Genomic DNA, 14,227 nt, shown 5'->3' with positions numbered 1-14,227 from the left:
AGTGTTTGATATATGTCCTTCCATTCCCTTCTTGCCTGCATGGTTTCTGCTGAGAAATCGGCACTTAATCTTATCTGTTCTCCCTTATAGGTTACTCTTTGTTTCTCCCTTGCTGCTTTCAGGATTCTCTCCTTATCCTTAGTTTTGGCAAATTTAACTATGATATGCCTTGATGTTTTTCTTTTTGGGTCGAATCTATGTGGTGTTCCCTGAGCTTCCTGAATATATATTCTCTCATTCTTCGTTATATCTTTGAAGTTGTCCTCTAGTAATTTTTCCACAACTTTTTCAGTGCCTTTACTTGCTTCTTCCTTTTCTGGGATTCCAATGATGCGCATGTTATTTTTCTTGATGGTGTCCCACATTATTCTTAGTTTTTCTTCTTTTTTGAGTCTGCTTTTTTGCTCTAGCAGATCAGTGGTGACAATTTTGTCTTCAATTTCGCTGATTCTGTGTTCCATCTAATCAACTCTGCTCATATGTCCCTCCATCATGTTGACAGCCTCTGAAACACTGGAGCTTATATTTTGAATGGTGGATTCTTGTTTTTCCAGTGCCGCTAATGCCTTATTTGTTTTCTCTGCAATGTTTTGCACTGGTTTTTTTTTTAAACTCCTCCTGGTCTTTCCTTGTAACATCCTTTAATTCATCAAGTTTGTCTTTCGTCCATTGGAAATATTCAGTCAGTCCATTTTTAAATTCTGTGTCAGAAATTTCCATGAGCTTTTCTGGTTGCAGGGTATCGGCTGCTCTTGTGTCATCCTTTATGTGTGACATCGTGCTTTGCTCTTGTATATTGTGTGGGATAGTTTGCTTTCTTCGAGACATTGGTATGTGTTCTTGGTCTGAAGACAATGCTCTTGAGATCAGATGGGCAGCTACCAATCTTGTGCGTTTCTCTGGCTTTATGACTTCCGAAAAATGTCAGTTCAGCACCAGCTAGGGCAATCTCTTGTTGCTAAAACAGGGCAAGGTACTCCTGTTTAAAGGCAAGTTGATTGCCCAGACGTGTAGGCACTGGGGTGGAGCCAAATGGGTTGAGGCAGGGAAAGTGTTGGGTGATCGCAAGGGCAGGTCAATCACTTGGAGGGCCTTGCTCAAACCTCTGCTGTCTCAGTGTGTTCACGACAGGAGTCCTAACTCAAATTCCTGCTGTTTCCTACCCAATGGTTTTCTCAGTGTTCCCTGCCTGGTTGAACTTACACAAGTGCCCTCACACAATAGACCCTGCTCCAGCAGGGTCCTGGATCCAATGGGATCCGAAAAGTCAAGGTCAAATTCCCACCCACCCACTAACATCTAGCTGGTCTGCAGAGTTCACAGAAGCCAGCTGGCTGGCTCGTTTTGGGCAGTTGGTGTAGCCCAAGAGAACTTGGCCAAATTCCCCACCTGTGGGCGCGCCCTTAGGTGCTCTCCTGGGTAATCAGCAATGCCCCAGTTAACCCAGATATGATCCTACTGGCCTTTCTCCTGCCATGTTAGTTCCTCAACAGCTTGCCTGATAGCTCAGGGTGATGGCTCGATCCAAGGTGGTGCCATGAGGTCACAGGGCTGTGGTGGGGGTTGAGATGTGTGGTTGTGGAGCTGCAAGGGGGGTGGTGGAAGGGGAGAAAAGCAAGGGGCTAGGGGTTAAGGAGCACAGGGCTTGAACACTATCACCAAGAGGTGGGGGCGGGGCTTGGGCGCTGCTGGGGGTTTATGCAGCAGCACCCTGTGTGTTAAGTGTCACACAGGTGTGGGTTGCAGGGGGCTCACACAGTGTCGGGTAGTTTTCGTTCCTCTGGGGTCTCATAGTCTTCACTCCTCTGGAGTTCCGCCGTAGGTGGCTGGCTGTTGTTCTTCCCGGGTCTCTTCCAGGCCCCTCTTGTGGTGGAACCCCGTCTGGCTGCGGCGTTCTCTCGTCTGGCGGCATTGTTCTCCTGTCAGTGCTCTCACTGGCACTGCGTCAGCCAAAACTGAAAGAATTGAAGGTAGAAAGAAAATGGACAAGTCAGCAATAATGTATTAATGAATCTTAAGTGCATGTTTGATTGATTTCAGACATCAGCAGTTTATAGAAATCTTCTATTCCTTTGATTTCCTCCTCTTTGGCTCTGGTTGTTTGTGTGTATACAAGATTGACAGTGTTACTAACAAGTTTTTGTATATGGAGTGAGGTGTGGATCTTGCTTGAGTCTTCTGCAGATAGCATTCCAATTTTGCCAGCACCATTTGTTTAAAAGGCTGTCATTTCCCCACTTAACTGATTTCATCTCCTTGTCAAAAATCAGTTGACCATAGGTAGATTGGCTGATTTCTGGGTTCTCAATTCTATTCCCTTGATCTATGTGTCTGTCATTGTATCAGTACTATGCTGTTATAACCACCACGGCAGTGTACTAGGATTTCAAATGAGGGAGAGAGATGCCTCTTACCGTTTTTCTATTTTTAAGGAGTGTTTTGCTTACTCGGGGCTTCTTTCCATTCCAAATGAAACTGGAGATTGCCTTTTCCATCTTCTTGAAGAATGGGTTTGGTATTTGTACTGAGAACGCATTGAATGTGTAAATTCACTTTGGTAGCATTGCCATTTTCACAATATTGAGTCTTCCTATCCATGAGCAAAGGATATTCTGCCACTGAACTGGTGGGGAGGGGTGAGTAGGGAGAAAAGTGCAACAATGAATGAATGGAAATCCAAAATCTCAGTAATTGTTTATCAACATTATTAAAAATGGAAAAAAACTACGTTTTCCTTGTATGTGTGCCAATATTTTTCTATAACTCATAGCATGCCAGGATGGATCTAGAATTATTTTTTAAGGGTCACAAAGCTCTTGTTCAAAATGCAGATAATTTTAGCAATACAATAAATTAGAATTGAGTTATAAACCAAAATATATAATCAACGTTCATAAATCTTTATTAATATAAGAAAGCAACAACTCTCTCAGAATAAGAATCCTGAAAAAGAAAATAAAATATGTGGAAAGTCTGATCTCAAGGAGGTAGAGCTTAGGACCTCATTCATTATATATTGTCTCTGCATAGTTATCTCATTCTAAGTATTATAGAAATATGAGAATGAGAATGAAGAAACCTGACAAGCACTGCTTCAGCTAGGTTATTAAACATGCGTATCTGGTCATATTGATATCCTTGATAATACATGGTAAATATGACTTCTACCTCTGCATTCCTCCTAAAAACTACTTGTAACTTTAGTCTAAGCATGAGCAACATTTGTCTGAGAGAAATGCTAGACTAAACCCAACTGAAGTACTTTATACAAAATTGCCTGACCAATATTCTTTAAATACAGTAAGACTATGTATGTGGTCCCCTTTCCCCCTCACTTTTTCATTCCCATTATAGATCCTATCATATCGGATTCAAAATGGCCCATGACAATCCATCTCAGCTTGCAAATGTTTAATATGTCAATATTTAAACATTCTATTTCTATTTTAACAATGTCTAATTTTCCTTCGTTTATATAGACATTCCACATTCCAATTATCAGTGACTGTTTACAACTTTTCCTCCTTATTTTGTGTTTCAAAAAAGAGGACTCATCTATTAGTGTCCTTGCTAATTGTCTAAGTTTTTCAATAGTTAATAGTCTAAATATTTGTTCTTAGAGGTTTCAAAGGCATGCTATTTATGAAGTGCATGGCAAATCCTTCTTCCTAGTTTTCTTAATTTGGAAGCTCAGCTTTTGTACAGTGTCTGATAAACAAGCATTTTACCCCAAAAAGCAGATGATAGATAGGCATGCATAAACATATCTAAGCTAATAAAAGCATCAGCATGCAAAGAGTTTTCAACATGCAAATCCACCTTCCCAATAGAAAAGCTAACAGAGATCTTATGGGGACGTTTACGGAATACTGCAGGGCTTCCACAAGAAAAAGACAGTTATCTGCCCAATTACAAAATGGGCAAAATGCATTAAAGGACTTTTCACAGAGGAAGACATTCAAATGGGCAAGAGACATGTGAAGATATACTCAAAATCACTGGCAATAAGAAATGCATATTTTTTTACATATTTACCCATTGCTATGAACTGCCCCTCCAGGCTGCCTTAGCTGCATCCTAGAGGTTTCGGTATGTTCTATTTTCATTTCCATTTTCTTGAGTTGCCTGGTCTTTCTGTGACATATCTCCCTTGTGATTGGGCATTCTTATATTTCTCAACTGTGAGTATGCTTTTGGACTAGATTTTTCTTTCAATTTCCTGCCCATTCTTTCTTATTCAGTTCATTTTTTTACATGACAGCTATTCATGCAACTGTCAGCTCTCATTCTTATTCCAGCTTTCTAGATATTATCTGAAGAACAGAATAAAAACAAAACAAAACAAATATCTAATAGAGTCCAATTATCCTATTCTAGCCAACATAGAGGAGAACACAATTATCTCCTCCACTTTTCTGTAGGTATTTCCATCATGATCCAGTCTAGCATAAAGTCTTGCTTTTAAATCATAGTTTGAGTGAAAGTTGAAATGGAAGTTAAATTTTTATTGAACCATTCATATGCATTTAGGTCTATACCATTAATTACAATGTGCATGATGAAAAAATACTTCCCACATGTGATTCTAATTTCCGTTAACTCATCGGTACCTGTTTGTGTCTTCTCTCTTATGCTAATCATTTTCTTATTGTGCAATGCCTTTTTTTTCCTCCCTAAAATAAGTTCTTAAAATTTGTTCACAGCATTTTTCACTTATGTTAAGAGCTTAACAACCAAAACCTTAAGCCTAACAAGCACAGTTTTTAAAATATTTTTTATTTACATTTTTAAATGCTTTTAATATATACTGTAAGGAAAACTCAACTCTAGCTATTGTTACAGTAGCCAGTTAATTTGGTGTTAGCCTAGTCATGATGTTCCCATATTTCTTAGTAAAACATGTTAAAATTTCTTTAACAGATAGATAATCTTGAATGATATCTTTCATAGTCTTGGAACTAATAAATTTAAATTTTATTATATGGCTGTAGAAACAAAATATTCACAGTTGTAACTTTTAAAATTTTTGTTCCACTTACCACAAATAAAGATTTTTTTTTAAATTGAACTCTTGCTGGTGCCATACAAAAGTTAGAGAGAAAATTTTTTCTTTGAAAGTTTTATTTTAACTTAACAATATCAAACACGTAAGTAAGAAAATTATTCTTTCCCATCCCACTCTTAAATATCTTGTTTATCCCTTGTTTATTTACTTTTTTAAATCTCTCTTTCTTTCAAAGAGAAATAGAATATAACTTTATAAAAACAAATATAATACTTTAATTTGAAATATGGACTCTAAAGGAAACTTCTTTTTTAAAAAATGCCTTTTTGTAAGCATAATTTCTATTAGATTTTTATCATTCATATACATTGTGTATACCATGAATGTACTTTGTGCTTTATATAATCTTTCGTTTATACTATATTTCTTTTTTGAATTGGTTTGCTTAGAAAGTTCATATAAATTTTGTTTCACACTCTTCTTCATTCACATTGTGTTTTCTGTAATCATTGAAATACATTATGTTTTATAAAATTAATCACCTTTGAACATCATTACCTTCTCTTTTCAGGTCTCTGCCTAAATGAAATATATATTTCATTCATGTATATTGTGAGTTTTTTTTCCTTCCTTAAAATCTTATAATAATAATCTTAGCAATAACTTATTTGTTAGAATAACTTATTCTAACTAGTGGAATACCTTATTCTATTTAAATAAGTAAAACTACCTATCAGTAGCACAACTACTAAAAACTTTTTAATTATTAGATATTAAAATGTGGCATGATAGATGGTGAAGAGATTGACATAGTTAACAGCTTTAGTTTGCTTGCTCCACAATCAATACTCTTGCTACCAGAAGCCAGGAAATTAAAAGATGAGTTACATGGGGAAAGTCTGCTGTCAGAGACCTCTCCAAAGTACTGAAGAGCAATGATATCAGTATGGAGACAAAGGTGCATTTGATATAGGCTAAGTCTTTGCAATAACTTGCTATGCATCAGAAAGTTGGACAATGACTATGGATAATAGAAGGGAATTGATATCTTTGAGCTGAGGTGCTGGAGAAAAGTATTGAAGATATTATGGACTGCTAGGAGAACAAACAGGTTTGTCCTAGAGAGAGTGAGACTATGCTGCTCCTTGTAGGCCAGGATTCAGAAGCTTCGTCTGACAGACTTTGGCATTTTGCAAGGAGGGACTAATTTTGGAAAGAGACATCATACTTGGGAGGGTGGAGGGACAGTACAAGAGAGGAAGACCCTCAATAAAATGGATTGATTCAGTGACTGGGATATTGGGGTTTAGGTGTGACAGAGACAATAAGACTAGCACAGGATAGAGCAGGGTTTATGGCTGTTGTACGTAGGGTCACTATGTGTCACAGGAGACTTGTCATGAGCCTTAAGCCTTAATTAATTATTCAGACATTTTACAAAAGCCAGTTACAAGTTATCAATTCACTCATAAATTAATTCAAAGCAGTAATTGCAATTTATCTACAATTAATAAATTCATCACAGCATATTGATTCAACAACAGTGGGGAATACCCTCTCATCCGTGGGATCCCAACACTTCTCCTTCTTTTGCCTCTCATGGTCATGGGTACAGTTGGGGGGGGGGTTCAGCTAGTTCAGCAGTTAGATGTAGCCAAGGTCTGTCAATGTGGGCAGAATCCTCTGCTGTTTCAGTAGCACATGTCCATCAGTGTAAGCCAGAGTTCTTGGCTCTGAAAAGAGCCTTTAGGTCTTTAGCTCTAAAAAGAGCCTTTGGGTCTTCAGTGTCCAGCTCATTGTGAAGTGCAGAGAGAGATCTACTGGGCACACCCTTAGTTTATCTACTCTGGCTTTCCCACTTTACGTTATGGTGAGGCAAGTGGGTCATGCAGGGATATGTTGAATGACAATAAAGGTTTGACTAACCATGTTCAACACTAGTTGTGTTTTCTTGGCAACACAGCCTGTAACCAGTCATAGATCCTTATCAAGGGTCTACACGTGTTATGGTCAGTGGGGTCCTAGAGCCACTAAAGGCCTATTTGGGCATCTTCGGGCATATCAACTATTCAGTTTATTTTCACAAATATTCTTAACAAAATTTCTAACCATAACATAGCAGATTCCTAACCTATTTCTTATTCTTATGTCTAACATATAACATAGCAGATTTCTATCATATTCCTTTTTCTTATTTCAAACCTATAACATAGAAGGTTCCTAATATATTTTCTCATTCTCAAATTTACAAGTTATGTTCCCTTAGCCAGATGGGCAGTAACAGGTTACATTCCCTTATCAGGGATTTATATATGTTGAGGTCATTGGCTTTACAGGCAAATTATTATCATTTGCATTCCCTTATCAAAGGTTTACCCCATTTGGTCAGTGGGGCCTTAGGCCTCTAAGGCCTGTTTAGGCATGTTAAACTGTTAGCATATATTTTCACATATATTTTTATTTCTAAACTTAAGCATCAAGTTTATCATAGCAAGCTTATCATGTTTTTCCAAAGCAGACATATTTTATAATATATTTCACTGTGAATTAACAGCAAATTTATGATATTTCATAATATATGTTATAACATGATTAATATATTTTCTTATACTTAAACTGCTCATTACAAGACTCAATGGCACATAGCAACAACAATTAAAATGTGGATCATGTTAAGTGAAGAGAAGAACAATAAAATAATAATATGTGGATTATCACTTCACATAATATTAGATTTTTTTAGCATCTAAGCTTGTGTCAAAAGTGATAATGGTTACCCATGTGGACAGTGTTTGGTGGAGATTTCCGATTAAAACAAGCTTGAAAGCAGGAATGGCATCCGCTTCAGAAATAGCTTGCCTCTAGAAACTCTGTGATCTTGGAGAAACGATGAAAGTTCAGGTCTTTCATAGGTTTATTATGAGTTATCTATGACTTGATGGCAATTAACAACCACAACAACAAAAACATAGGGAGAGCTCTGTTGCCTAGTGGATAAAAAGTTATACTACCAAGCCAAATATGGGTGATTTTAATCTGTGGCCCTCAGGCCTAGTTTTAATTGGTTTGCATCAAACATTCTACTAAGTGGTATAACACTGATCTGTCCATTTGCTGTACAGAGGCTAAACACTGTGACACTGATATGTCAAATGTGGTAATGATTACCCATGATGAACAGTGTTTGGTGGAGCTTCCTGATTAAAACATGCTTGGAAGCAGGAGTGGCATCTGCTTCCGAAATAGAAACTCTATGAATGTGGAGAAATGATGAAAGTTATACAAGTGTTCATGTCTTTCATTCATAGGATCATTATGAGTCGTCTACAACTCGACTTAACAACAACAAAACAATAACAACAAGCTTTTATTAATGTTTTTAAAAACAAGCATCCATGCCAATAAGGATAGTAATGAGGGAAAAGGAAGGGTGAGAGAAGAAGAAATTTTGCCTTTCTGGTAATAAAGTTACAGGTTCATTGTACCATGGATTTCGTAGTTGTACACCCATTAGTGGTCATTGAAGATGATGTACCACTTTTTAAGAACAATTCTGTTCCATTGAGTGCTGGTTTGAGATCACATCAACTCTTTAAGATCGCGTATGTGTCATCAGTGATGTACTTAATGTGGACCTTCTTTGCCAGATGGTCATTGCAAACCACTTCAATCATTCTGACTGCAACTTGAATATGCTTGCAGCAAAATTAGATTTTTTTTAAAGGTAGCATGTAATTTCCTTACGTAATCCTCATCAAGATATGTGAAATGAACTTGGAGAAATGACGATAGCTATAGAAAGGCATTAGGTCTTTTATCCATAAATTCGCTATGAGTCATGCTTGACTTGATGGCAATCAACAACAACTTTTAATTTGGGAAAAAATGTTTTCCATTGTTGTTGATTTTTCTTGGTCTTAATTGTGTTTTGCTTTACTTAAGCTTTCATAATTAATGAGCTCATTTTACCAAAATTTATACTAAAAGAAGACACTTTAAATTTTGACCTTTTTCTCATTGCCAGGCATTCAGTGGAATAATATGTACCAGCCTCCAGAACATGGAAGCATGACATTTGGCTGGGTTTGCTGGATGATTCTGTTTGATTCATGCCTTTACTTTATCTGTGGATGGTACTTCAGCAACTTGATTCCTGGTAAGAGTTTGATTTATAATATAACAAAATAAATGTTAAACGTTAGATTAATTCATACAGTGAGAGGAATATCAGAAGGGGAATTCATAGAAAACCTAAAACTTCCTCACTGCCTCCTAGTCAGAACCACCCCATATTTGGCCCTCCAACAGGTTTCTGAGGTTAAAAATCACACAGGAGATAGTTCAGCTTTCTCTTGTGAAACAGTTGGTGCATTGGAACCTTCAGAGACGTGCTGGCTTTGAAATGGCAGTACAACTCTCTGTGGACTATGCCATCAGAGTGTTGTCTATCAAAATAAAATATAAATTTTTAAGGGAAAGATGATGAAATGACAAACAATATTTGAGACTGAATAAGTACGAAGTACAAGTTTAAAAATCACCCAGGCAAACAAGTAGTTTCCCAACATGTGGCTTCTGCCAACTACACAGAAAAGATTCTGATTAAGCATACATGTCTGAGTAGGTCAAGATGTAAAGAAGTTAGAGCTGGAGATTGGGAGCCTATTGCATTGAGAATGCAAAAGTTGGGCTGGAGTTCATAGACACATAATAGAGTTTGGAACTGATAGAAGAAAAAGGTTTGACCACAAGATGGTAATGTTGAATAAGTTATTCACTGTGGTGGATATATATTGACAAGGTTTCATGTTTGTTTATTGGTTGTGGGTTTTTGTGGGTTTTTTCCCCTTTTTTGGGGGTTTATACACAGTTATTCACATACATTGTGTTTCAACCATGTCATGTTTTATACAATCTTTCATTTAGAATGTTTCAGAAAATCATTCATGTGCATTGTATTATATCATCATTCATATATATTGTATTGTTCTTGTTGTTATGTGACATGAGTTCGCCTGCGACTCATAGCAATCCTATGTACAACAGTCCTAAACCCTGCTCTAACCTGTGCCACTCTTATTGTCTCTGACACACCTTTCCCTGTTAGACCAGTCATTAAATCAATCCATCTCATCTAGGGTCGTCGTCTCCTGCACTGGCCCTTCACCCTCACAAGCATGACATCCCTCTCGAAGATTCAAAATCTTTGCCTCTAAGGAGCATCCTGGCTTCACTCTCTCTCACACAAACCTATCTGTTCCCTTAGCAGTCCATGGTATATTCAATACTCTTCTCCAACACCACAGCTCAAAGAAATCAACTCTCCTTCTATCATCCCTAGTCATGTCCAGCTCTCTGATGCATAGCAAGTGATGACAAAGACCATTGCCTGCATCAGGCACACCTTAGTCTCCAGACTGACATCATTGCTCTTCAGTATTTTAGAGAGGTCTCTAACCACAGACTTTCACCATCGCAATAAGTCTTTTAATTTCCTGAATGCTGGTTCTAAGAGTGTTGATTGTGGATCCAGCAAACTGAAGTTATCTATAATCTCAATCTCTTCACCATCCATCATAGTGCTGCCAATAGGTCCACTGGTGAGAATCTTTGTTTTCTTGACGTTGAGCCTCAATACATACTGAAGGCTACAGTCTCTGACCTTCCACAGCAAGGGCTTCAGGTCCTACTCAGTTTCAGCAAGCAGGGTTGTGTCATCTGCATAATGCAGATTGTTGATGAGTCTTCCTCCAATCCAGATGCCACATTTCTCCTCAAAGAGCCCAGCCTCCTGGATAATCTGTTTTGAATATAGATTGAAAAGGTATGGAGATAGGACACATCCCTGGCATACACCTTTCCCAATTTTGAGTCATGCAATGTTTCCTTGCTCTGTTCAGATGACTGCCTCCTGGACCAAGTATAGGTTTTGCATTAGCATAATAAAATATTTTGGGATTCCCATTCTTCTCAGAATCAGCCACAGTTTGTTGTGATCTACACAGTAAAATACCCTTGCATAATCAATGAAACACAGATCGACATTCCTCTGGTACTCCCTGCTTTCAGCCAAGATCCATCTAACATTAGCTACAATATCCCTAGTACCACAACCCCTTCTAAGTGAAATATCGGAGATGAAAAGTAGGCCGGATGCTGATTGTGGAACAGACCACCAACTACTCATATGCAAGTTCAAGCTGAAGCTAAGGAAAGTGAAATCAAATCAACGGTAACCAAAATATTACCTTGAGTTTATCCCACCTGAATTTAAAAACCATCTCAGGAACAGGTTTGAGGTCTTGAACACAAATTAGTGAAGGCTAGCTGAGTTATGGGAGGATATCAAGAATATCATCCAGGAAGAGTGCAAAACATCATTACAAAGACAGAGCAGGAAGAAGAGACTGTGAATATTTCACTAGAGTGCCAAGAAGCCAAAGTAGAGAGAAGAAATCAAGATGTTAAGGAGCTGAACAGAAGACTTCAAAAGGCAGCTCAAGAAGACAAAATAAAGTATTATAATGAAATATGCAAAGAGCTGGTGTCAGAAAATCAAAAGGGATCAACTCACTCAGCATTTCTTAAGGTCAAGGAACTGAAGAACAATTTCAAACCTCGAGTTGCAATACTTATGGATGCTTTGGGAAGAATATGAAATGATCCTGGAAATATTAAAAGAAGATGGAAGGAGTATACAGAGTCATTATACCAAAAGAAATTGGCAGACACAGATGAATTTAATGAAATAATTTATGAGCAAGAGCCTCTGGTGAAGGAAGAAGTCCAAATGGCTTTGAAAGAATTGCCAAAAAATAAGGCCCCAGGAACTGATGGCATAACAATTGTCATATTTCATCCAACAGATGCTGCCTTAGATTTGCTCACCAAGTTATGCCAATAAATCTGGAGGATAACCACTTGGCCAAGTGGCTGGAAGAGTTCGGTATTTGTTCCATTCCAAAGAAAAGTGATCCGACAGAGGGTGGAACTTGTCAAACAATATCATTAATATCATATGTAAGCAAGATTCTGCTGAAGATTATCCAAAACCAACTGGAACAGCATATTCTGTATTGTCTATAATTAATTACTTTGCCTATTGTTAGGGAGCTCCAGTGGCCTAGTGGTAAGAAGTAGCATTGCAATCCCAAAAGAACACCAGGTGCTCTGTGGGAGAAAGATGGGCAATCTCCTTCCCAGTGATTTACTGCCTCAGAAAACCCACTGGAAGTTCAGCTCTAGGTAATTTCCAACTCATTGGTACACAACAACATGCCCATTATGATCGTGCATTCACAATTCCATGAAACATTTTCTATTCTTTCACCCCCCTCATCTACCCACTTAACTCTGCTATCATAGAGATTTCCACCTTTCCCCTTTTCCTACACCCTTCCCTGTTCCACCCTTTCTCTTTTTGACATTTATAAACATCTTACTAGACATTCAAAGAGCTGAACAGAAAATTTCAAAAGGCAGCTCAGGACGACAAAGCAAGATACCATAATGAAATGTGCAGAGAGCTGGAGTCAGAAAATGAAAAGGGCCGAACTGGCTAAGCATTTCTTAAGCTGAAGGAGTTGAAAAACAAATTCAAGCCATGAATGGAAATACTTAATGATAGTTTGGTAGAATGTTAAATGATCCAGGAAGTATCAAAAGAAGATGGAAAGAGTACACAGAGTTAATGTATCAGAAGGGATTGGCTGACACAGAGGAATTTCATGAAATAACATATGAACAAGAGGCTATGGTGATGAAAGAGGAAGTTCAAGTTGCTCTGAAGGAATTGGCTAAAAACAAGGCTTGAGGAGTTGATAGCATACCAATTGATTTATTTCAACAAACAGACACTGCCCTGGATGTGCTCACTAAGTTGTGCCAGGAAATCTAGAGGACAGCCAGCTGGCCAACTGACTGGAAGAGATCAATATTTGTTCCCATTCCAAGGAAAGGTGACCCAACAGAGTGTGGACATTATCAAATAATATCATTGATATCACATGTAAGCAACATTCTGCTGAAAATTATCCAAAAATGTTTGGAACAATATGTCAACAGAGAACTGCCAGATGTGCAGTCTGGATTTAGAAGAGGTTGTGGTACTAGGGATATTATAGCTAATGTAAGATGGATCTTGGCAGAAAGCAGAGAATACCAGAAGAGTGTGTAGCTATGCTTCATTGACTGTGCAAAGTCTTACAACTGTGTGGATCACAACAAGCTATGGTTGACTCTGAGAGGAATGGGAATCCCAGAACATATGATTGTGCTTATGTGAAACCTATACTTGGACCAAGAGGCAGTTGTCAGAACAGAGCAGGGACTGGATGGTTCAAAATCAGGAAGGGGGTCGGTCCGTCAGGGATGTATTTGTCTCCATACCTTTTCAATCTGTATGCAGAACAGATCATCCAAGACGCTGGGCTGTACAAAGAGGAATGTGGCATCAGGATTGGTGGAAGAATCGTCAACAACCTGCGTTATGCTGAAATTGAGGAGGGCCTGAAGTACTTGCTGCAGAAGGTCAAGGACAGCAGCCTTCAATATGAATTGAAGCTCAACATCAAGAAAACAGAGATTCTCACCATTGAGCCAATTGGCAGCATCAGTATGGATGGTGAAGCGATTGTCATAGTTATCCGTTTTAGTTTACTTGGTTCCACAGTCAACACTCTTGATAACAGCAGCCAGGAAATCAGGAGACAAATTGCATTGAGAAAGTCAGCTGTGAGAGACCTCTCAAGAATACTGACATGAAATGATGTCAGGCTGGAGACTCAGGTGCACCTGATCCAGTCTATGGTCTTTGCAATTACGTGCTATGCATCAGAGAGTTGGACAGTGAATAGGGATGACAGAAAGAGAATTGATGCTTTTGAGCTGTGGTGTTGGAAAAGAGTGTTGAATATACCATGGACTGCTAGGAGAACAAACAGGTCTATCCTGGAGATGAAGCCAGAATGCTCCTTGGAGTCAAGGATTCTGAAGCTTCGTCTCACATGCTTTGGGCATGTAGTAAGGCAGTACTGGTCCTTGGAGAGGGACATCATGTTTGGGAGAGTGAAGGGACGGAGGAAGAGAGAAAGACTCTCGATGAGATAGGTCGATTCTGTGAGTGGAGTGTGGGAATTAGTGTGTTTGAGATGGTGAGGTTGGCACAGGATAGAATCGTGTTTGGGGCTCTTGTACATAGGGTTGCTATGAGTCACAAGCAAC

General features: G+C 38.4%; 1 protein-coding gene across 1 annotated transcript in view; it reads left to right on the top strand.

The window, feature by feature from the left end:
• Positions 1-14,227, top strand: part of LOC102848396 (ATP-binding cassette sub-family A member 13-like) — a 619,024-nt gene that overhangs the window by 66,414 nt on the left and 538,383 nt on the right. The window contains exon 6 of the mRNA XM_006902979.1: positions 9,030-9,161. Within this exon, the coding sequence (XP_006903041.1) occupies positions 9,030-9,161 (132 nt within the window). The remainder of the gene's footprint in view (positions 1-9,029; positions 9,162-14,227) is intronic.

The sequence above is a fragment of the Elephantulus edwardii genome, unplaced genomic scaffold (assembly GCF_000299155.1).
Source record: "Elephantulus edwardii isolate Elephantulus edwardi_28Jun2011 unplaced genomic scaffold, EleEdw1.0 scaffold00482, whole genome shotgun sequence".
NCBI classification, from domain to species: domain Eukaryota; kingdom Metazoa; phylum Chordata; class Mammalia; order Macroscelidea; family Macroscelididae; genus Elephantulus; species Elephantulus edwardii.
Note: the sequence above shows the minus strand (reverse complement) of the source record. Positions and strands in the feature narration are given on the sequence as shown.